This window comes from Artemia franciscana, chromosome 9 (genome assembly GCF_032884065.1).
Source record: "Artemia franciscana chromosome 9, ASM3288406v1, whole genome shotgun sequence".
NCBI lineage: Eukaryota > Metazoa > Arthropoda > Branchiopoda > Anostraca > Artemiidae > Artemia > Artemia franciscana.
In genome coordinates this window covers 5,467,189-5,492,958 of record NC_088871.1, presented here as the reverse complement: position 1 = coordinate 5,492,958, position 25,770 = coordinate 5,467,189, and the positions used below count along the sequence as shown (strand labels likewise).

The window sequence follows — 25,770 nt, the reverse complement described above, 5'->3', positions numbered from 1 at the left end:
TTCATTCTGTTGTAATTTTGGTTTGTCTTCTAACCGCACATTTTGTCTTGCAACATTTTAGTTTGCAATTCATTGTAATTCTTGCTGTCGCTTGTTCCATGTCTCTTGCTTTGGCTGTTCCAAGTAATTCTTAATCTTATATAATTTTGCAAAACAATGTTTCTTCCCAAATTAAAGTAATGAGTGATATCAAAACTTAAATTAAACAGAAATTATTCTTTATATTAGCTGGCTGCCTAGTCCTCAGTCCCATGCTCTTTGTGCAGAAGCTTGACTTTTTGTCCCAGGTCTTTAATAACCATTTTTTAAACATTAGTGTCGTATATTACGAGCAAGAAGCATTTTAAAAGCACTACGAAGCTTTAGCTTAAAGAACAAGGGGCTGATGAACATCTTATATAAAGTATTTAATTTTCTTGTACACGATCTTGGGTGATTTAGACCAAGGAAAGCTGCAACTTCACCAATACTGGCTTTCATTGCACTGAGAAAATCAGGCATCAGTAAGACAAACATCCAACATCTATCCTGCGCAAAAGATTTTAAAAGATTTTCAGCTTTAAATACGTTTATCAATAATTTAAACAACAAAAAAATTGAATGCCAGTCATCAATCATCTCCAGAGGCCTTCTTCCTCCGCCTAGAAAGAAAAGAGGACGAGTTACGACAAAATAGTAGGATCTACGTTGATTTAACGAGGCATCTTTATCTATCAAAGTATCAAGAGCATCAAAATCAAAATATTTTCCCCCCAGACCTATCTAAGGCCTATTCATATCTGAAAACCACAAATTTGTTCTATTTTTGTTTTGGTTGTTTCAAAACTACAAAATCCTAGGCCATTACCATATTTTCGTCTGTGTTGCCGTATTGAACCGTCAAAACAATAATCTAAACTAACTAGTTAAATTTGAAAACGCTTTACATATTTTAAAAGTCCAAACATTAACAATCCGTTGATTCACAAAGACAGCAAAACTTTCAAAGCACACAGAGCCCCCCTTAAGCTGTTTGGTACTATATGCTTTAGCTTTTTTTTGCTCATTTTTAAACCATGCTATTTTTTAATTTTATTTTTTTACCAAAAAACTACAAGGCTGTACATGAAGTTCTTTTTCATTAGAAATTTAATTCCCATTTTCTTAAATTTTTGAAGATATATAGCTCTGTTGATTTCCACTTACCCAATTCAACCAATAAAATTTCGTTTTTAAAGTCCATGGTACTTTATGTGTTTAAAGTACATTATAGTACTAGGGGTATAAATATATCTGTCGAAAACTTTTAAATCCGTATTTTTCTTTGCGTGTTTGAAACAACTTTTTACGGTAAACCTAAAAATTTAAACGTAATTCCCCACTACCCACTGTTTCTGTGAGAAAACGCTTTCTCCACATTTTAGGTCTTTCTAGAATTATGTTTTGCATATTAAATTCAAAAAACTGAAAAAGTTATTCTATTGATCCTGGTTATTGTGAAAAGAATTGATGAGAACTTTAAAAATATTTAGGTTTTCAGTGCAACAACACTATTGTTTGTGAATTTTAGATTATTAATATGAGAACACTAAACCCTTAAGGTCCAAACCGTCGGTGCTGATCTCCATTTCATTGTCCTTCAGCCAGGAAGTACAATGGGGGGTTGCCCCCCCCCCCTATTTAACTTGTACATTAATAGTATTTATGTAAAACAATTAGTGTTTAGGATTGTTCTTTTATTCAGTTTCGCCTCATAATTTTTGCACAACGACATTTCGGATGTTTAGTTAAACCTGTGGTTTATTTTCTTACGGTTTCTTCACATTTTTTTTCTGATATTTAAAAAAAAAATGGAACAAAAATTGTTGAATAAATTTTGAGTTTACCGTTTTGAAATCAGAATAAACTATTTAAATCCTTTAGCCAAACCAGTTTAAATTTCGTTCCTCGTAGTGAATTAAACAAAAAAAAAACAAGTTTTTTAAATGAAAGTAAGGAGTGACATTAAAACTTAAAACGAACAAAAATTACTCCATATATAAAAGGGGCTTTTCCTCCTCAACGCCCCGCTCTTTACGCTAAAGTTTGACTCTTTCTCTTAACTCTACATTTTAAAACAGTAAAAAATGGCAGAATTTTGATCCGATGACTTGGGGGGGGGGGAAATGAGCGTGAGCGTGGCCTAGGTGCCCTCCAATTTTTTTGGTCACTTAAAAAGGGCACTAGAACTTTTAATTTCCGTCAGAATGATCCTTTTTGCGACATTCTAGGACCAGTGAGTCGATACGATCACCCCAGGGAAAAAAAACAAAAATACAAAAAAAAACGAATAAACACGCATCCGTGATTCGTCTTCTGGCAAAAACTGCTAAATTCCACATTTTTGTAGACGGGGCTTGAAACCTCTACAGTATGGTTCTCTGATACGCTGAATCTGATGGTGTGATTTTTGTTAAAATCGTATGACTTCTAGAGGGTATCTGCCACTATTTTCTAAAATGTGGCAGATATTCTAAGGCTCATAACTTTTGACGAGTAAGACTAATCTTAATGAAACCTATATATTTAAAATCAGCATTAAAATGCGATTCTTTTGATGTAGCTATTGGCATAAAAATTCCATTTTTTAGAGTTTTGGTTACTATTGAGCCGGGTCGCTCCTTACTACAGTTCGTTACCACGAACTGTTTGATAATAAATTTATTTTTTACATCATTCCTTATGGAGCTTTTTATTAAGCCCTATAGTCCACTTTTTATAGTCTACTTATAGTCTACTATAGTGTACTTTTTTCTTTAAGAAAAAAGTACTTTAAACCAAATATATACGAAATCAAAGATAAAAAGTGAAGTTACTCTCCTATATTTCCTTGTCAAAAAGTGTATTTCAATTCCGTTGTTCGATTTTTGTCGCTTATTTTTGTAAGCCAGTCACATTACTCCTTACTTCTGGTGAATAAAATTGCCCCTTCTGTTTAGAATCTGATTTTTCTTAAAACAATATTGAGCTTAGAAGCAGCGCTGCCAGCGCAGCCCAATTGTGCTGTTTTGGTACCAACTGTTCCGTATTTGGTAGAGGTCCCGGTACAATGTGGAATTTTTGGAATTTTTTGGCACAATGCAAATTTCAGGTACATTGTGGTTTCATTTCCTCTTTTCTTCTTTTCATATGTGTTCAAGTTTAGTGTTGGCAACGCTGCTTGAAACTTGCATCGTGCTTCTTTGTTTTCTATATACATAATTTATATTCTATTTTCTTCTTTTTATAGGATTTTAAGAGAACATTTTTTGTTAGTGAGCTGTTTTTACATGTAATCTCTCTGTGAGTATTAAAATTCCGCCCACTCCTTTGTTATATTATGCTACTCTGCCTTTCCGCTTGGAAAGGCAGGGTAGCATAATATAACAAAGGAGTGGACGGAATTTCAGCATAAATAGATACATCAAAAGAATTGGCTTTTTTGCTAATTCCAAATATATAAGATTCATCAAGTTTAGTGGTACTCATCAAGAGCTACGAGCCTTAGAAATTTGGCCTGATTTCAACAAAAAGGGGGAACACTCCCTAAAAGTAATAGATTCTTACAAAAATGATACCGCCAGATTCAGCAAAATGCCGGATTTCGTATTTTTCGCCACAAGAAAGATACTGGATGTTTTTTTTTCCCCAGTGATGACTGTATCGAACCAGTGACCCTAGAAGATCGAGAAAGGGCTGATTTGATTGGAAATCAAAAGTTCTTGTGTCCTTTTACGATTGCTAAAAATACTGGTGGGTGACTAGCCCACCTCCTACGCCCCTCTTTTCCCCAAAGTCGTCCGACTAAAATTTTGAGGCAGCCATATATGTCTTTGAGGATGCCTTGACCTCCAAGGCCTGCAAGGTATGAACTTTCCCTATTGTTTAGATATAGTATTGGCTATTGGGAAGTATGCAAATATTTTTCGAACGGGGATTATCTGTGGGGGAGGGGTGTTTTCTACCCGGAGAATTTAGAATTTTTCTTTGGGGACTAAGTTTCTGGGGGGGGGGGACTTTCCAGAGGAAATTTTTCATTAGGGTTTGCCAGAATTCATAAACAAAGTTCGTTTTAATTGTCTCCCTTTTTCTTTGGCAACTCCATTTTATATGTGGAGATGTTCCGGCGGAATTTTCCAGGGGAAATTTTCAGCTGAGTTGGAACCCTATGGGAGATTTTTTGATGAGGAGAGAGGATTATCCATGTGGGAATTACTACCAGGAGAAATGTTCCATTGAGGAATTATAACCTAGAGAAATTCTCAATGTAGAAATTTTGTGCAGGAGGAACTCCCAATTCTTTTTTTTTGGAGGGGGTATAGTTCTCCACATAAAGGGATTCCCATCCGAAAAAAAAAATCAGAAAAAAACTTTCTAATTAAAGCATGCTGGGGAGAATTTTTTCAGGTAGAATTTCCAGGTAGGAGGGGGGGAGAATTTTCAGCCAAGATAGAAATGTTTGGGGGAGAGGAGGAATATTGTATCAGTATTCACGGAGAAGTATCGGTGGCTTGGTGCGCAGTGGAGAGAGAGACAATTGCCTAATTTATCAAAAAGCATATCTTTACGCTAACAGTGTTTAACTTTTTGTCATCATTCAGGTATATACAGAAGATATTCTGGGGAGGGATGGTACCCATGGATGGTCTAGATTAATCTCTGTCGTCTCCTCAGTTGGATTAAGCCTGAATAAAGGTGCTACTCAGTAATAGCACCTTTCTTGTTGCAGATTTTGTTTAACACAACATGTTACTTTCAATTTGGAAGAAGAAAGATCGGGACTACGAGACTACGTAGTCCCGGTATTTTTCTACTGGGAAAAATTTTTAGAGGTTGGAGCGGTTCAACTGTGTCGCTAGGAAATTTAGTTAGGCTAGGCGTTAACAAATACTACCAGGAGATTTCCAATTTATGGTATGATAATAGCTTCAGAAAATTAACCAATTCATAATTGAATATTTTAAAAACGGTTTATGTAATCAAACAATCAGTATATAACAAAAAATACATTATATAAAGTCGGTGACTTAGACAAAAAGGACGAAAACAACCAAAAGCAAATAGGAAACTGGGAAAATTCAAGAACAAAAGTTAATTTGCATTATTACCAATTTGAAAAATAATTTTGTTTATTACTTCTTGACGGATTAGTTTGCCAGATGGCCTTCAAAGAACATGTAGACCATTTTGTGTCTCATGGATTTCAGGACATTACTTGAAAAACGTCTAGAAATCAATAAAATAACAATTTTTTTTCAATTGTAAGTAAGGAGCGACATTAAAACTTAAAACGAACAGAAATTATTTCGTACATGAAAGAGGTTGCCTCCTCCTCAACATCCCGCTCTTTATGTTAAAGCTTTTTATTACTATAAAAGTAAGGTTGTGACAAAGAGTCAAACTTTAGCGTAAAGATGGAAGGTTTGAGAAGGAGGCAATCCCTTTCATCCGGGATTGAACGGATTTCATTTCAAACAATTAATTTGAAATGAAATTAAAATATGACTGGTGAAAAAATACTGCAAGAAGCCTCACAGGCTTGAGAGCAGGTGATATCAGTGATTTTCTTTTTGCATCTTACGTAGTGTCAATAGTGGCTGAAAACTTATACCCTAGTATGCCACAAGTCAGCAATTAACCTAGGATACCTCTCTTAAGTTTATGTCTTTTGAAAGGAATAATTAAGGAATAATGAAGGTTTTAAGGAATAATTTCTACCGAGATACTTTTCCAAGTCTAGGGGCAGTACTAACAAACCAGTTCTTCAAGTGATCAGTGGGAGTTGAATCATAAAAATATTTCATTTAATTTTGCTCCAATTTAAAAATCAAAGATTGAGGTGGACTACAGATTATATGCCGGAGTAAGGTCTCCAATTTTGTAGGTTTAAACAATATGATGACTTTCGGCAATTGAACTTAAAACACAAAAAATGTATTATTTCAGTGAGGTAAAGCCATGAGACCAGAAAGAAGAACGCTTTAAGAAGTGACAAAAAAGGTAATAAGAAATGTAAGGAAAATTCACTTACAACATTGTACGGGATCCTCAGCTTTTGCAGTAAGCTTGCTCTTTTACCAAATCTGAAAACAGTTTTACAAGTTATATTGAATGAAGAGAAACAAGAATAACTAAAATTAAAACACAGACCAAAGAGTATCGGATAAGTATAAGAGAAAAATCTGGTGCTAGTGTCCGACAAAAAACAAAAACGCCATCTAGAGTTTGGTGACAATGTTTGAGCAGAAATTGCTGCTTTTTCAGGTACTTTAAAATGAAGGAAACCAGAATTTTCTCCTCAGTAGACATGCCAGTGGAGATTCAACTAGCCTAAATAGCAGGTTTACCTATCTATCCTAGGCCCACTTTTTCCAAAATGGATTTCGATTTCAAATAATTCTTCAAAATAGAAAATGCTGATTAATCATCACTTACTGAGAAATTTTAAGTAAAGTAAGTAAGTTAGTATGACGGTACTATAGCCTCAAGGTCCAAGCCGGCAGTGCTGATCTCCGTTTCATAGCCCTTTAGCCAGGAAGTGCAATGAGGGGCTTGGAGCCAGCCATCCTGTGCTTTCGCATACCCTTCCAGCTTACCTTCCCCAGATTTTTACAGGTATACATTTAGAGCTGGGTCGACCCTGGCTGAACTTACAGAGTCACCCCACTGACCCCCGTCCTAAATTAAATACCTGGCTAAGACCGGGATCGAACCCATGCTCCTTGAACAAAAATTTTCAAACCAGTTAGCCAACCATTTAGCCAGGACGGCTTACAGAGAGAATTTGTTTTAAAAAAAATATATTTGGCCCGGAAAAAATAGCCCTAAGGATTTCAATTTTTTTTTCTTCTTTTTCTTACAAGCGTCTGCCAATTTAAAAAAATAAAAACTCGTGTTAAAAACCACCGAAAAATGAGCATAAAAATATATCATTATAGAGCTCTTGAAACCGTGACTTTACTGATTGATGTAGCAGAAGAATAAATAGAAAAAATAAAATAGGAAAAAAATAGAAAAAACGAAGTGTTTTTAGCATACAAATGGGTTATCGGATCTTAATGAAATTTGATATTTAGAAGAATCTCGTGTCTCAGAGCTCTTGTTTTCAATCCCGATCAAATCCGATGACGTTGGGGGGGGGGGGAGTTGGAAGGGGAAACCAGAAATCTTGGAAAACGCTTAGAGTGGAGAGATCGGGATGAAACTTATTTAGGAAGAGTAAGCACAAGTCCTAGATGTGTGATTGACATAACCGGACCGGATCCGTTCTCTTTGGGTGAGTTTGGGGGAATTTCCAGTGCTTTGGTGAGTTTGGCGCTTCTGGACGTGCTAGGACGATGAAAATTGGTAGGCGTGTTAGGGACCCGCACAAATTGACTTGATAACAGTCTTAGCTCGATTCGACAATCTGGTAGAGGGCTGGAGGGAGAAGAAAACTTGAAAAATGAGGTATGTTTATCTCATGAATGGGTGATCGGATCTTAGTGAAACATAATATTTAGAAAGATATCATGTCTCAGATGCTCTATCTTCAATTAGGATTGGATCCGAGGACATTGGGTGTGGAGGGGGAAACGGAAATCTTGGAAACCAGAAATCTTGTAAAACGCTTAGAGTGGAGAAATCGGGGTGAAACTTGATGGGAAGAATAAGCAAAAGTTCAAGATACGTTATTGACATAATCGGACTAGATCCGCTCTCTTTGGGGGAGTTGGGGGGGGGTCAATATTCAGTGCTTCTGGACGTGCTAGGACGGTGTAAATTGGTAGGTGCGTTAGGGACCTGCAAAAATTGACGTGATAAAAGCCGTTTTCCCCGATGCGACCATCTGAGGGGCTGAAGGCTCTTTGCTCTTCCGATCTCGTCACACGTGCCACATGAGCTCTTGGTCCTTGTTCTTTTACGGGCCATTAAACTTTTTTCTACAAATATCTACACTCAATTTTATACATCTTAGATTTTCAGCTTTGTTTACATTCTTACATGAAGCGTTTTTCTTCTTATATTACTCTATAGTATGTTTTTGGAGGGGAGGCTCTCCTATCATTTTATTTCAGACACCTTTACCCGCAAAACCTATTTATTTTCTTTAGATATCCATTAAACTTTTTTTTTGAAATTCTTAAACAATTCATAGATCTTGAATTTTAGGCCTTTCCTAATTTCTACATCAAACATTTTTCTTCTTTTATTGCTATTTAACATTGTTTTTGGGAAAGAGGAAATTAAAAACATTGTCATAGCTAAAAACAAACACCGTATTACAGAAAAAGTCCAAAAGAGGAAAAGTATGAAATGAGGCCTCATTATTAGTTACTTTTTATCCCCTCCCCCCAGGCCCAATAAAAAATATTCCTAATCAATAAATATTTTCATTTGAAAATTTATTGAATAAAAGGATATTTGAAACCCTATCAAAGTTAAGTCCATACACCTTGTCAAACAGTGCTTGGTAACGAACTATAAGTATAAAGCGACCCGGCTCATTAGTAACCGAAACTCTAAAAAAAATGTAAATTTAATACGAATAGATACATCAAAAGAATGGGATTTTTATGCTGATTTCAAATATATAGGTTTTCTATTACCTATCAAAAGTTAAGAAGCTGAGAAAGTTTGCCTTTTCAAAAAAAGGGGAAAACTCTAAAAGTCAAAAAATCTTAATGAAAATCACACCATCAGATTCAGTGTATCAGACAACCCTCTGTGGAGGTTTCTCCATCTTTGCGATCCCTCTGCGGAGGGATCGCATCGACACAGTAGTCCTAGAATATCGCCAGAGGGCTCATTTGAGTGGGAATTATAAGTTGTAGTGCCCGTCTCAAGTGAACACAAAAATTGAATGGCAACTAGGTCCCTCCCGAGCTCATTTTATCGCAGTCAGTGGATCAAAATTTTAAGATAGACATTTTGTTCAGCATAGTCCAGAATCTAATAACTATGTCTTTGAGAATGACTTAATCCCCTACAGTCCGCGGGGTAAGGGCTGCAATTTATGAACTTTCCCATTTTTTTCGTATAATGTTGATTATTGGAAAGCATACAGAAATTTTCAGGGGGATTTTTTTGGTGTGGGGCTTCCTCCTCGCTCCTTTTCAGATACATTTACCCGCAAATCCTATTCGTTTTTCTTTTACTACCCATTAAACTTTTTTCACTTTAGTTCTTGAACCCCACAAAGAAAACAAGTATCGCGGAGACATTGACAGCGTACATCACTTGGTACCTCTGATCCTACTTTCTTTGCTCCTAAGCCTTCCTCCCAGTACTACTTAGCTCATACTTATGAATTGAACAAGATGTTGATATGTTAAAATCAAGTAATAATAAAGTGCTATTAACTCGTTCAAGCTATTTAACCCGTCTGTTTCAGGGAGACAAAAGCCCCTTGAACAGTATCTCTCAGTATGCTCCTGCCCTCAAGTACTTTGGGGGTTGACACATATTTCACGTGCAGTTGTTTGTTTTTTCTTACTCCTAGATTACACAGAGACATCAGCTCACGGAGATTTAGGGGAGAGGATGCCAATTGTATTTTTCAAATTTAAGAGGGAGGAAATTTTGTAGTTTTTGGTTTTGTAAAGAAAATAAAAAAGGACATTCTTCATGAAAATACTGCCAAAAAGTTTTTTTTAGAAAATTGGGGAGAATTTAGAGAGAGGCAAATTCCCCCATCCAGTGAAACCCCAGAGCTTGCATACATTTTATGTATGACACGATTTTATGTATGACGTGATTCCAATTTATATAAATTAGATCTTGATCTTTAATGATTTCATAATGACGCAACAGAGAACAGCACAGTGGCGTAGTCTGGGCTCGAAATTTGACCTGGATTTAGAAAAAAGTAAGTCGAAAATTTTACGCAAAAGAAACTACACTTCCGCGATTAATATTATTTTTGATTTGATCAAATTCAAATTCAGTGGCCGAATACAACATGCAGTATACCATAGACAACACATAAAAAATAATTACATTTGAAATTACATTTCAAATGTAATACAAACAAAAAAACTTACATTAAATACATTTTTGTAAAAAAATTCATACATTTACAAACACAACACAAAATACAAATGGCAAAACAACACATAAAACACAAGGTAGTTCCAGGTCGTAATAAAATTGAAAGAAAACCTATCTGAAAATTCTTGTCATTTTACTTCCGATGAGCTTGCTGCCATACTAAATAAAAGAGTGAAGAAGCTTCTCAAATGACCTTCATTAACTTAATGGTGTTTTTGAAAACTTTGATGATTTGTTTTTAAGGATCTATGAAAGCCAAGTAAATTAGGTAGATTCAATTACATTCCTCTCATCCCTTTAGTAGATCATTTTCTCCCGGATGTTGAAGTCCCAGGTGGGTTATAACTCGAAAGACAAGGGGTTGCAGTCACTTGCACCATAGGGGTTGAAGTGTTTGTGTGTGAAAAAAAAATTCATGTAAAAATAAAAGTTAAATAGAAATTTATTTAACTAATTTATATTGCGTTGCCGCCTCTCCAACCTCTAAAAGGCTAAAGTGTGTATATTGCTGGTATGTCTAGGATTTTGTGCGGGGGATACAAAAAAAACTTCACAGAACGCATCAACGTTTAGTTTAAACGCATTTTTTATTTTACTTCTTTACGGTTCGGGTAAAATTTTATTTTTTGGAGGGGGGATTCAAATCTGATACCCCCACCTTGGTGCCGCCTTGGTGAATATGCCGTTTACAGAAAAGTAAAGATAAAACTAACTGAAACTTTAGTTGGAGTCAATTGATTTCAAGTTTTTTTATAAAATTGATTTTGAAGAAACAGATTTCAAACAAATTCCCATGCAAATGCAGAAAAAACTTTAAAAATTAAAGTTATGTACATAATTATAAAATTAAATTAAATGGATAATAAGAAAGTTGTGCTCGTTTTTCATCTTAAAGCGTTCCTTTTTGTTAATTGAAAAGTCAAAGGATAAATTTTTTTGAGCGATTAAACAATTCCTGTGTTTAAAAAAAAACATTCAAAATATTTATTTTGTCGTTACCTTAGTTCTAATACGACCATATGAAAGATATTTATCAGGTCATTGTTGTAAAATACTTGAAGCACCAAGGACGTTGAAATAAAGGATATTCAGCACCTGAAACATCTTGCCTCTATCATGTCTGAATTTTCGGATTTTCTGTGAAAAATCTCTTTTGTTTGTTTTAAAATTATGAAATTTTTAAGCATTATCATATTTTTGTCAGTGTTACCATACTAAATTATGAAAATAAAGAAGAAAAGCTAACTAGTTAATTCTGAAAACGCTTTTCGTCGGTAAAAATGCCAACGTTAACATCCTTTTGGTTCCCGAGGAAACTACCTCTTCGAAGGAGAGCTGAACCTTCTAAACTGATTGATGCCCTATGTTCTTAGCTTATATTTTGTTGATTTTTTACGTACTTTTTTTTTAATTTGGCACCCACTACGACCAAAATTGCACAACTGCATAGGAGCTATTTTTAATTAGAAACTGAATTCCTATTTTTTTTTCCTAATTTCTTACGGCACTATCTGTGCAAGTCCTAAACATTGGGGCTTCATTTTCACTGTCTTTGGCACTTTTAATTCACGAAATAAACTATCATCCTCAAGTTAATATCTATTTTAAAGGGTTGCAAGGTGACCGAATATATTTTTGGTGGAGTTAGGGTTTACAAAATTAAAAAGGCTTAGAAAAATGCAAAGATATGTGTAATGCAGTCTTTAAGACGGCAAAAAGACCTAATATATCTGAAGATAAAAGCAAAAGAATGGTTTATTTGTTAGGAAGTTAAAAGTTACCCGGTATAAAATTTGAAGTTTTCACCCCTCTAAGGAATATAATGTCCCCACCTCTCTTTTGATAGCCCTCTTTTTTGTCCTGTAGATTAATCCAGGGAGGTTAAGAGACATCCTTTGCTTGTTTTCATAGTTATGTTATTAACTATTCGGAGTATACTTAAGAAATATTTTTATGCTTAAATCGTTTGTTTTAGTGTTTTAAACTAGACTTTGTGCAAGAACATTGTTTTTATGAGTAGGATTTCTTTTAAAGGTTAGAAAAATGTTAAGAAATTCGTTAATAAGAAACTTCAAATTTTGTACCTATATTAAGTTAGAGGCACAAAATGACTCTAACAGGAGCCAAATTGTAGTCGTATTCAATTTCTGCCATTGACCATTCTCATTTTTAGAAGTCGACAGTTAAACAGGAAGAATACCACAAAAACAATTTTTAAAGCAATTAATTTTCTCGTACCTTGGTCTAACTTTATACGACAGAGCGTTTTCTATTGATACATAGTCCTTGATTTGCAAACGATGCCGTGTAAGGGAAGTCCGTCTAGCTTAGAAAAAAAAGAAGCTTAAGATTAAATAAAATAAAATGGATTTTGAGCTTAAGGGGAGGTTCGATTGATACTGGGGAAAGAGGGAGGAAATTTGGGGATTTTAGTGTTAACCCAGTCCCTTGTCCGATGTGTAGGGGAGAAGATGAAGATTTTTTTTTTCGGGGAATTATAAGGAATTGGCCGATCTGAGAAATAAGTGTTTTTCCTTAGTGTTGACAGATAGAAGGTGGGTGGAAGGGATTTTAGGATCACGAGTTAAAATGACATTAAAGAATCTGGCTAAGTATGTTGATGTATCTCTTTATAAATAAATTCGTGAAGAGTCATATATAATTACATTTTTTTCTTTTCAATTTATCTGTATTTTTCTTATTGTTTTTGTTATGTTTGTTTTCTGTTGTTTTTTTCCTATGGCCCGACGGCTTTTCTATTGGGAATACATACATACTTAATTTCCTACCTTAACCACAGCAACACTATTATTGTACATAGCGTTAATTACTTTAATATTTGTCTGGTATACCTTACAAGGATAAGACCTTTGCTAAGGCTCTTCTATCAACAAAATCGAACGCTTGCCCATAATCTATAAAACTGAGGACCAAAGTGTTTGACAAAGAAGACACTTCTCAGTTATTTACCTAAGATTGAAAACTTGGTCGACACATCCTCTACCTTTTTTAAAACCCCACTGTTGTCTACAGCATCTCTCAGCCTAAAAAGTATCATATTACTAAGTAATTTGCTACCTATAGACACTAGACTAATGCCTCGATAATTACGACACTCACTCTTGTCACCTTTCTTATACAGTGGTTTAATTAAGGTTTTCCTAAGATCTTCAGGTACTTCCTCTTTTTCAAAAATCATATTCATAATCTTCAGTAGCTTATTTCTAACCTCAGAGCCACCATATTAAAGAAACTCATTTACCACACTATCAGCACCTGGAACCTTGGGCTGACCACATCGTGAAAGATGTATCTCTTATAAATAATTTCATAAAGATTCACATATAAGTACGTGTTTCTTTTTTATTTATTTGTGTTTTCTTATTGGTTTTGTTATGTTCATGTTCTGTTTTTTTTTTCCAGTGGCCCGATGGCTTTTTTTGGAAATATATACACATACACATGCATTGAAAAGCTAGCCGCAAGGGTACTTAAATAAATTTTTCCTTGGGATGAAGGGCAAAGATTGAAACGGCTCCTGTGCCATAACAGTGCCTCATTTTTAAATTATCAAGATGAGTGAAATGAAATCTAACTGTTTAGATTGCTTAAGAGGAAAATTACACAGCCCTATATAGCTTACAAAATTTGAAAACTCAGAAATTTGATCCTTAATGGAAAAGATCCCCATATACAGTATCACAGTTTTTAGTACTAGCCTGCACCAAACTAAAAGAAAACGTTGGTGAAACATCAGTAAAAATAAACTAAAACCATACACCATACCCATAAACCATATCCAACCATAAACCATACACCAAAGGAAGGTGTAGCTTTCCTTTCGCGCCAAACTAAAAGGAAACGTAGGTGAAACATCAGTAAAAATAAACTAAAACCATACACCATATCCATACCCATAAACCATACTCCAAAGGAAGGTTTAGCTTTCCTTTTGCACCAAACTAAAAGGAAACGTAGGTAAAACATCAGTAAAAATAAACCCCGCATCCATGCACATAAACCATATCCAACCATAAACCATGCACCATAGGAAGGTGTAGCTTTCCTTTTGAATTTGCGGTTGGCTCTGGGAATCCACACACTGTTAATATCTGATTTTCAGGCATGTTTTTATGAAATAAGAAGGTTTATTTGTCAAGAAAGCTAAATAATAAATTATAAAGATGGCTGCAGGGATGCTCACATTAACTTTTTAGGGGGTAGGAGTCAAAGGTTAAAAACTGTTCGTGTGCAAGAACAGTGTCTTATTTTTCTTAAAGTACCAAGGTCAATGAAAACGAAACCCGATAGTTTGGTTTAGTTAATTCGAAACTTCCAGAGCAGTATATATAAAAAAAAATAGGAAAAAATAAGTAATTCAGTTTTCAAGCCATGTGCTGCTTTGGCAGTAGCGGGTGCCAACTTTGAAAAGAGAAACCTGGGAGAAATATCAACTAAAAACATGTGGCGCAGCTTAAGAAGGCTGCTGCAGTCCTTTGGAGATATAGATGGCACTTAAAATCAATATATTCATAAAGTTTGAATACTTTACGGACAAAAATCATTGCCAAATTTAACCAGTTAATTTTGCTTGTTTATTTCCACGGTTAACGTTGCAACATTGACAAAATGTTGTACAGCGTTGAAACCTTCAGGATTTTATAAAAGCCTAAAGAATCCTAGAAAACACACTTTTCAGGTATTGATAAAGTAAGATGGATCCAGGGGGGAATTATTATTTAATTTTGATGTCCTTGGTACTTCAAATACTACAAAACTTTGCCTCTTGTATGTTTGTTTTATCTTCCAGGGGGAAGGAAGTAAAGCAATTCCCTTTTTCCTTCGCATGTCCCTCACTTCTCTTTCCTTCTGTTTTTAAACAAAGAAATCTTCATGTTATGGGCTATGACAGATTTCTTTTACTTCTAAAGGCCTTAGATATCTCCTAGAAATAGCTAATCAGCTATTATACAGCTCCAGATGTGATCGCTTTGGGACAAAGTGAACTTAGGGACACCATCCATCCCCATTGCGTGCTATTTAATATTTTAAAGCCCTGGAATTGCGTTTGGCAGAAAGTTTTCTAGGAGATTTTTGAAGGTTTATTAAAACTAAGTGTATCAAGAAAAAAATTGAAGCAGGTCATTTTCTTCAATAGAAAACAATGGCCCTCAATGACCTCTGGATAAATACTTTTGAAATAAGCACTTGAGCTTGGTATATGCCTTCAAATTCATGTTAAAATAGAAAACAGTTCCTTTTGTAATCTCTTAATTTACCATTTTTACCTTCCTACTATTATTTACTATAAATTTACCTTCCTAGCGCTATAGGCTGACTATCTAGAGAATCTTCAGGTTTTTTTTGGATATGGCTTACATAAATGGTATCGTATTGAGTTTAAATCTTCCTCTATCATGGTTATAGTAACCCTTGAAATCTGGTGAAGTGTGAACTCTAGTCCATAGTAACCAGGGGAGTAATTTGCTATGAGACAGGGGGAATCTGCCCTCTCAGGCCTTGGTCCCCCCCCTAGACCCGAGTTTGCCCCACCAACTGAAATTCAGTTTCTTCCAAAGTCTTGTCAGAACTATGATAAACCTGCATAATTCAAGCATTAACAGAAGCAGATCAATTTTTTTTATTGCATATTTACCTTTATAATAATATAAAGTAACTGTATGGTATCTTTATAGTACTAAAAAGCATTTTTATGGTACCAAAAGTGTTGTTTCTTGCTTTTTATGGTCATTTTCATATGATTTGGGAAAATTGGCTCCAACTTTCCCCCTCCCAGGATTTTGAAAAATTGCGCCACTTATAGTAACCGAAAATTTGAAAACAAATTTTGAAAAAAAAATATCAAGGGAGGAAGGATCGCTGTTTGAAGCTGATCCTGAAATGGTAACTGCTATTTCGATTAGTCTTATCACAAAAATTAATTTATATAAATATTTCTAAAAATAGCCTGAACACAACAATGGCGTAGAAAAAAATGTAAATTAAATTAGTGGAATCTCCAAATATAATAACTTTCCAAAAACTTTTCCTTCTCTACGCAAAGGAGAAAATTGAAAATTCTGAATTTTTCCGCTTTAAATCTTTGATTCGCTTCCTGACATCCTTTGTCAATACTTTATTGGTATTTAAATAAACTATTTTTAGGATGCATTTTTAAAGCACAAATTTTCCAAGTTAACTTAAAGTTAACAGTTTTCCCAAAAAAGTAGTGAACAATGTCAATACCCAAAATATGTCAAAACTTTATATGTAAAACGTCTAGAATTAAAAATATTCTAGGGTTGCCGTCATTGAACTCCTGTGCTTTATGCCAACATTTAACCCATGTCTTAGTAAAAATGAACTCAAATAAATTCATTATTTATTAAACATTAAAAATAGATAGTCCTACTGAAAAATATCATATTTTTATCAACAGAATTTTGAGAAAATTGCTTTGAATGAAGTTTAAGATTAATGCTTGTTCAAGGAGGCTCAAATGGTAGCAGCATTTTACTATTTTGAATCAAAGCTCTGGGGCCCCGCATTACCTAATTTGGGTTGCTCCTTAATGTTGAAAGGTCCTTGTTAGTCAGTATAGTGAAAAATACTTGCTTGCCCTTAGGCTTCAAGTGCTCATTTACGCTATTGTTTCCAGATTATTAATTTGCTTGAAATAAGATACATCCATCATATGCTTTCGGGCATAAGTTAGAGATTAGTGGAGGCTTGGAGCATTAATCAGATATAATATCACGAAGTCCTGGCTATTTTATGGTAGCTTACGGACAAAACCCGAAGTAATGTAGCAAACAAGAAAACCACTTGTATGATTGTTTCAAAAAGGAAACTTTCTCTTGCTTTTATTGGTGGTCCTGTTTCTCATGTCTTTTGTAAAATGTCAAATAAAAATAGGGCTTAAGAATTTTTTCTTAATTAGGTCCTTTCAACCAAATCTGGGTTGCTTATTTTGTCGTATTTTAATGAACTTTTTCTTTCTCTCTCTTGATTTTGGTTTAAATAGGGACACTGTTCTTAAAATAATACTTTAGTTATCTATGCAGTTACAACCCCCCCCCCCTTAGGCTGAATGTCGGTGATTGTTACACTTGCATGTTACACTTCTGCAAAAATTCTATTTTTATACATCTATTTTTCCTGACGTAGCACAACCCCATCTACATCATTGTGCTACTTGTGCCACATTTGACTGTTATAGCTATATCAAATGTTTTAATGCTAAATAGACATTAATTAATAACTTTTCCAATTTATAATGGTAACATCTGTGATGCTAAACATTTGTGCTACATTTGACTCCATCAACGACATTTAATGACTTGTAAAAATTCTTAGGCCCTATTTTCATTTGACATTTTACAGAAGACACGAAAAACAGGACCACCAATAAAAGCAAGAGAAAGTTTCCTTTTTGAAACAATCATACAAGTGGTTTTCTTGTTTGCTAAATTATTTTGGGTTTTGTCCGTAAGCTGCCATAAAATAGCAGGGACTTCGGGATGCTATATCCGATTAATGCTCGAAGTTTCCAGTAATTGCTAACTTATGCCCGAAAGCATATGATGCATGTATCTTATTTCAAGCAAATCAATAATCTAGAAACAATAGCATGACATTATAAACAAGCATTTGAAGCTTAAAGGCAAGCAAGTATTTTTCATTATACGGACTGCACACATTTAACAGGTTTAATTTAAAGATGACGAGTAAAAATTTTCAAATAACGGTTCAGTCATACCCCCAAAAAAACGAATTTATCCATCCAACTCTACAAAATTGGTAATTGTGCGTAACGTATAAAATAAGTACCTGAAGCTTCGGGCCAGGCGAATCTTTTTTTAGCATTGAGGTTCCACACAGCCTATAAGTGTATTTACAAGTGATGTACTTAATATCTTAGCAAGCCTATCCTGTTTTTCTAACGGTGAGGGGAGGGGTCCAGTTTAAAATTTTGGAAAAAAAGGGCCAGGGTACTTGAAACCATGTTTAGGGCCTATTGTCCAACAGGTTCTTTAAATAGTTGCTTAAGAGTTTTGATGTTGAGCCAAAAAATTGACGTTCGGAAACTATTACCTGAATGCTCTACTTTTCGAGAGTATAAGCAAGGAAACATTTGTGCATTGTTACATACAGCAGCTAAATATGTAACAAGAAGATTCTCTCCTACTCTTCAAGCTAGAGGTACAGAGGCATTTCTTTTCCGAGTTAGGGCCAGCCTCCGCCGAAAATTATGAACGAAATATAACTATGAAAATTAAATCGACAAACCGAAAGAATAACAGCAACTGAACATAAATATATATATAAATATAAATATATAAGCTAGAGGTGCCGAGGCATTTTTTTTCGAGTTTGGGCCAGCCTCCGCCGAATTTTATGAACGAAATATAACTATAAAAATTAAATTGACGAACCGAAAGAATAACAATAATTGAACATAGGATTATAATAGTACATAAATATATAATATACATGCCGGGGTAGACAGATATATATTCGGCAAGCATTCTTTGGCCCAGTGCAAACAAAATATGTCCTGTGCCCAGTGCAATTAAACCTACAAACAAGCTTCTAACTAATGCTACTCTACTGGTTGCCTACAAAATGTAGTGCAATGGCGAAAAACAATTCTTTTTACCATTGTTGAACCTTTTTTGCCCTTTTACAGACATAATGTAAATTAATCTTCCAGCAAAATAAGAAAAAAGTATACTTTTAATGTCATAATAAAATATTTGGCTTTTCTCACTTATTTTTGGCTTTTTTCATAAAAACCCCTAATAAAAACGGAATTTGACATTTGGTTTTGGTAACGACCACATGTCATAATTTCTTCTTTTTAAAAACTAGAATAAAGGGGTAAACATGCGTTTTCATTTTGTAAGCTCCCACTCATTTTTAAACTAAAACAATAGGTCTTTCTAGATATTCGATAAAAAAAAACTTAACATCTTTTGACTTGGGAGAATTAACTAGACTAGAAACAGCTCATGTCGAATCCATAAGTTAGAGTCTGATTGAAGTCTTTTTAATTTAATTAAATTAAATTTTATATTTAAATTTAAATTTAATGCATTATGCACAGGGTTCTCAAAAAGTCTCACTTAAAAATTTAATTTGGATCGAACATTATGTAATAGAATCCAAATCCAAAAATACAACTTTTTTCAAGAGACAACGTTAACATTTACAGCGTGTTTTCAGAGACAATAGTTTTAAGAAAGCAAAATATCCCAATTAGTGTTTTGTTTTGTTTCATTCAATATTTGTATTTCAAGTGCTAATAGTTTCCATGCTATTTATTTTTTCCTTATATTATATGCTTTCTTATTCATTTTTGTTAATATTTTACTTTTTTCTCGTGGTATTGTCAATTGTTTTGTTTTTTTCTTTTATTTTCCCCCGTATTTCCGGCTATATAGCCTTTCATGGAGTCATTAGATTTTAAAAGTTTTTATCAATGTTTTCGTGTGTATTTTTTTTTCTTTCTTTCTACGTTCCCAGCCAAAGGGCCTTGCGGGGAGTATTTGATGCTAATTGTTTTGGCTGATTATTAATATTGTATTATATTTGTTGTAAATTTCTTTTTATTGTTTTATTGGAACAAATAAATAAATAAACTATCCGTACATCCTTCGTATCAAAGCTTTCTAATGCTAAGATACTTTCTAAGCAGCCAATTATAAATATTTTCTTATTTTGTATGGGTTTTTAATTGTTAGTTCCAGTTGCAATCTAGAATAAATTCTAATTATTCCTATATAGCTTTATTTCTAATGATACTTAATATAGCTTTCCAAAGGAATAAATTTGTAGATTAGGAAATATGATTGCCACGTTAATAAAATTTTTCTTTTCGCAATATTCATTGAACTTTTTCTAACAATCTGCCACTTGAAAGCACCTTTGGTGATGAAAGTGCTAATTAAATGGGGTGTTTTTGCACTAAGCTGTGTCTTAACGAGAAAAAGTGCCAGATGCGAAAATCCAATGGAAATGAAGAGGGCTTACAAGAACAGCATATAAAAACTGGCGAAGAAGACTGTTTGAAATTTGTCCATGTTGTCGTAATCAACTATGCAAATAAATGTCAATTATTAACATCAATTAGGCCAGTTTTGTTAAACATATCATAACTGACACAAACTGTATTAGTAATAAGGTCTCAGTTATGAGTTTTGCAAAGTTTTCAAAATTCTTTCATTCGTGAAACTACTGAGTTTAGTAAATAACAAAAACTACTACTACTACTACTAACAACTCACCACAGCACCAAGCTATCTGAGGCCAACACAGCTACGCACGCTCCTTCTCCATCTCAAACTATTCAAAGCCTCCCTCTTTAAATTATTTCAATATTTTTCAAATAATGCCGATAAATTTGGTTCCCCATCCACATAATATTCTCCACGAAAAAATCCTCCATAGAAAGTTCCTCCCCTGTAAAATTCCACTCCCGTGAAAAAATTCTCTCGGACAATTGAATCATCACTGAAAATTCCCGTCGGAAATTTCCTATTTAAAGTTAAGGTTTTTCTTTTTTTGCTGCTTTTAAAATCATGGCAGAAATTCAACCCCACCGCGTAAATTTTTCCAAGACCCCCCCCCCCTACGATGGAAAGTTTCTCCCGTGGAAAATTCCCCTGGAAAATTTCTCCCGCAGAAAATTGCCACCAACGGAAAAGTCCCTCAGAAAATTCCAACCCCCTGAAATTTTCCCTCAGACAATTCCCCTGGAATATCTCTATATGTAAAATCACGTTGCCAAATAGAAAGTAAGACAAGTAAAAAGAATTTTGTCTCGGAATTCATGCAAATTTCCCCGAATAATATTTTCCCTGGAAGGTTCAGCCCCGGGAACTTCCTTCCCTATGGCAAAATCTTCCCGTGAAAAATATTTCTCCCGCAGAAAATTCCCCCTTCTTTAAAATTGTATCTTTACTTCGCAATAGTAAATGCTATATGTAAAAAATGGGCAAAACTCATAACTTACAATCCTGTCCCCGGGGTATGTGGGGTTCAGGCCATCCCCAAAAGCATTATTATAGGACCTGAAAATTTTGATTAGACAATTTGGAAAAGAAGGACGCGGTAGGGGTCTTGTTGCTGTCCAATATTTTTGGCAACATAAAAAGGGCACTAGAACTTTTGATTGCTGTTTGAATGAGCCCTCTCCTGATGTTCCAGAAAACCAAAAAAAAAGTTACCCAAACACGCATCCGTGATCATTCTTCTGGCAAAAATACGAAATTCCACATTTTTGCAGATGTAAGCTTGAAACCTATACAGTAGGGCTCTCTGATAGACTGGATCTAATGGTTTGATTCTCATTAAGAATCCTCGAGTGTTTACCAGATTCAAAAATCAGGTAAATTTTCTCTGGCTCTTAGCTTTTGATAGGTAACATTAAACTTATTGAATTTTATACATTAAGAATCAGTATAAAGAGACAACTATATATATATATATATATATATATATATATATATATATATATATATATACATTGTTACTAAAATTCCGTTTTTTAGAGTTTTGGTTACTATTGGGCCGAGACGCTCCTTACTTACAGTTTGTTAACTCGAACAGTTTGAAAATATATTTGCTTTTATATTGATTGTCAATAGCCGAAAGGTTCTATTCTGTGGATTTTATAATTGTTGATGATAATGAGGCAATGAATGGGGCAATTATTGTGATTCATTCGGTGCGTCGTATCCAGGTAATGCAAATCATCGTGTAATACAATTAGGTGCTGAAAAGCTTGTTTCCCAGTCTTGCCTCGAAAATTGAAGTGAAATGAATTGGATCTTTATAGTTAGTTGCGTTTCGGACTCTGTACAGTTGAGTCATTAATGAGAAAATGTTTTGTTAAAAGAATTAATTTTAGGACAAAAGAAAACAAGGCGTCAAACACAAATCCAGACTAATCCGCTAGTAGCGCTAGTGTCGTCAAGGGTAAAGTGCTGAAAACGCCCTAATAGTTTGAGTGAAGTGTGCCGAAGTCTCTTACTGACACTCCAGGGGAAGAAAGAATAAGGAATTCCTTACTGGGGAATAAAGAAAAAGAGGGAGGCTGCGATTGCTCCCCCTTCACCTTTGTTGTTTTTTAAAAAATTTAATGCAATTTATTTAAGCAATCCGGATAAAGAAAAGCTTCAATCGTCCCTAAATAGTAATTATCCTCGAGAAAGTATATCCATTAATATATTTCTGTGGTTCTTGGATATCAAAAGATAATTTTAGAATCATGATTTTCAAAGTTTGGTATTCCAGGAAAGTTATTTAAGTAAATGTGATTCAAGCGAGAGGCATATAGAAAAGAACAGTGCTACCCATGCGTGATCTCCCTTTTTGTTCCAGTTAGAAAACTTTAAGCCTTCAGTTTTAAAGTTTTTTTTATTTCATTTCAAGATTAATTTAAGGGATCTTAGACTCCTTCTCGAAATTCTCAAATGTTTCATAATGCAGTTGCAAGTTATTGTTCAGTTGAATCTGAAAGAAAATTTTTATTTTCGAACAGTATTAAATATAAAATATTTATCACTTGGCAAATCTGTAAGGCACATAATTTTTAGTTTCGGCTACTATGTGCCGTGATTTATTCTTTACTAAGTGTCAGCAACCGTTGCGAATATATTGTGACCTTTGGGAAAAAATGAGTGTGGGGGAGGGCCTAGGTGCCCTCCTATTTTTTGGTCACTTAAAAAGGGCACTAGAACTTTTGATTCCAGTTATAATGAGCCCTCTTGCAACATTCTAGGACCACTGGGTCGATACGATCGCCCCTGGGAAGAAGCAAAAAAAAAAAAAAAAAAAAAACACGCACCCGTGATCGGTCTTCTGGCAAAAAATACGAATATCCACATTTCTACCGTGCGTTTCTCTGATACGCTGAATGCGACGGTGTGATTTTCATTCAGATTCTATGACTCTTAGGGGGTGTTTTCCCCTATTTTCCCAAATAAGGCAAATTTTCTCAGGCTCGTAACTTTTGATGTGTAAGACTAAACTTGATGAAACTTTTATATTTAAAATCTGCATAAAATTGCGATTCATTTGATGTAACTATTGGTATCAAAATTCCATTTTTTGGAGTTTCGGTTACTATTAAGCCGGGTCCTTACTACAGTTCGTTACCACGAACTGTTTCATAGTTCAACCGGGTAACAGTGAGGAGGGTCTGACACTGCTTTAAAGTCTTATAATTATTAAATAAAAAAACAATTTTTTCAAATGAAAGTAAGGAGCAACATTAAAACTTAAAACGAACAGAAATTATTACGTATATGAGGGGTGTTGCTCCTCCACAACCCCTCGCTCTTTGCGCTAAAGTTTTTTAGTATAAAAAAAAACTTCTTATTGTTCTAATTAAAAGAACACAGTGCTTCAGGAATTATTCTTAAAGAATTGGGACATAATTCCAAACTTTAGCGTAAAGAGCGAGGTGTTGAGGAGGGGCTACCGACCTCATATGCGTAATAAATTCTGTTTATTTTAAGTATTAATGTTGCTCCTAAATTTCAGCTGAAAAAACTTTTTTTTTTATTTCATTTCTGATCATTTTTTAAATAAAACCAGGAAATCTGGCTACACCTCGACAGAAAAATCCCTCCTCTTGACTGATTTATTCTCTAGACCAGTGGTTTTCAAATTGTAGTACGCGTACGCCTTGGGGTATGCAATTTTTTTAGCAGGTACACGGCCAGCCAATAAAAAAAAAACAACCCTTTAATTCTAGGACTGGCAATTTTATTTATATTTTAGCTATAGTATACTTAGTACTGATAACTTAGGAGGGGTACCTAAAATGTTTTGTGGATAAAAAGGGGTACAATATCTAAATAAGTTTGAGAGCCACTGCTGTAGACAATCCAATCCTGGTGAAAATTAACCACGGACACTTACCCTTAACATCTCCATGCGTAAAATTGAGTCGAAAAAGACAAAGCAAGACATACGCAGAATCTCGTATAGAAATTCTGGAAAATTTCACTAGTGTCAAATTTCTCTTGAAAAATTCATCCACTGAAAACTTCCCTCCCAACAGAAAATTGTCCCTGTGGAAAATCCAACCTGTAGAAAATTTGCCCCCTTCACACGAAAAATGTATGCACACTTCCCAATAGATTTTGTAACTTAAAGACCTTTTCCCAGGGGCTCTGGGGGGTTATGAAATCTCCAGAGGTATATTGATTCGATCTTTCAACTGTGCTGAATAAAATGGCTATCTCAAAATTTTGATCGGACGATTTTGAGAAAAAAAGGCCGAAAAATTTTATTTATGCAATGTAATTGGTGGTCATGGTGGCTTAATCTCAAAAAGTTTTTTTTTCTCTTCTTGTCTTCTGTTCTTCACACCAAATTCCTCCTGAAATTTCTAACATACTCTTTTACTTAATTGTATTGCAGTTTCTTCACCTGTTTCGTGCCACAACAGAAATTTTCAAAGAATATTTAAAATTTACAAATTTTGACTTGAAATATTTCCGAAAAAAAAGTTTATAAACGGCACTTAAAAAGGGTTGAAAAGGGGGTGGGGGTTAAAAAGGTCAGGTATCTGATAATATATTATATTGTTACGACAATGGTGAAATCTATTATATTCAAAAACTTGATTCTCCTTCGTAGAATCCACATTCTCTTGTAATTTTCTGTAAGGCTTTACAAAAAAAAAATCTTTAAAAAATCAGAAATTTAGCATCTAAACTTTTTGAACAATATTTAGTAGAAAACAGGAATGAAATTTTGAAAAAAAAAACTGAATATGCCGCAAAGTCAAAATTAAAAAAGAAAAATTTAAAAAGGAAATATAAGAATTAGAATGAACAACTGTGATAAGGTCGAGATTGTAGGGAACAAAGGTTCCTTTGTTTCACCATTCCCATGGTTTAGGCTATTCTTATATTTTCATGTGAAATTTCTTGTTTCTAACTTTTTTCTTTATTTTTGTCAATTATATGCCCCTTTAAGACGATTTGCGCTCACCTACTTCTTCTTTGGGCATTTAGAGTCCCAAATTTAAGTTCGTCAATTTCCACTACCATCTAATTTAGCATCTAAACTTTTCGAACGATATTTAGTGGGAAACAGAAAGGAAATATTGAAAAAAAAACTCAATCAGCCCCAAAGTCAAAATTTAAAAAAGAAAAACTTAAATAGGAAATATAAGAATTAGAATGAACCATTGTGGAAAGGTCGAGATTGTAAGGAGCAGAGGTTCAAAAGTATCACCATTTCTTCATTCCCAAGGCTTAAGCTATTCTTATATTTTCATATAAAATTTCTTATTTCAACTTTTTTTTATTTTTGTCAAATATATACCCCTTTAAAACGATTTGCGCTTACCTAATTCTTCTTTGGGCATGTTGAGTCTCAAATTCACGTTCGACAGTATCCGCTATCATTACTTTTTAACGATTCTATTGCCAATCTAATTATTTTTTAATTAGAGTGTTTTTGTACATAAATATTCTAACACATAAATATCCTCTTGTAAGTATAATTCTTAAAAAAAAACTCTATAATTAAAAATAGACAGTTTAATAATTGTGGATTTTTTACCTTGGTCTAGCATTGGAGCCAAAAATCCTGTCCAACTCGTGCAAATATTTTGTCAAAGCAGGATCTTCATCAGAAACTGCTGTTTGTACGAAGAAACACATGCAAAAAACTGCAAGGACGAGAACCAATAGGCCCTTGTTGATGGATACAGACATACCT

The 25,770-nt window shown here is 34.3% G+C and overlaps 1 protein-coding gene across 2 annotated transcripts; it reads right to left on the bottom strand.

Annotated features, from left to right (window-relative positions):
- Positions 1-550: 550 nt before the first annotated feature.
- Positions 551-25,770, bottom strand: LOC136031572 (uncharacterized). Of its 2 annotated transcripts, XM_065711241.1 has the most exons (4): positions 25,612-25,770; positions 12,265-12,348; positions 6,029-6,080; positions 551-641 (listed from the first exon to the last, which is right to left on the bottom strand). In XM_065711241.1, the coding sequence occupies exons 1-4, from the start codon at positions 25,764-25,766 to the stop codon at positions 615-617; spliced, it is 318 nt and encodes a 105-aa protein (XP_065567313.1). In that variant the 5' UTR covers positions 25,767-25,770; the 3' UTR covers positions 551-614. The 2 variants fall into 2 exon arrangements, with proteins under 2 accessions (XP_065567313.1, XP_065567314.1); XM_065711242.1 differs by lacking the exon at positions 12,265-12,348.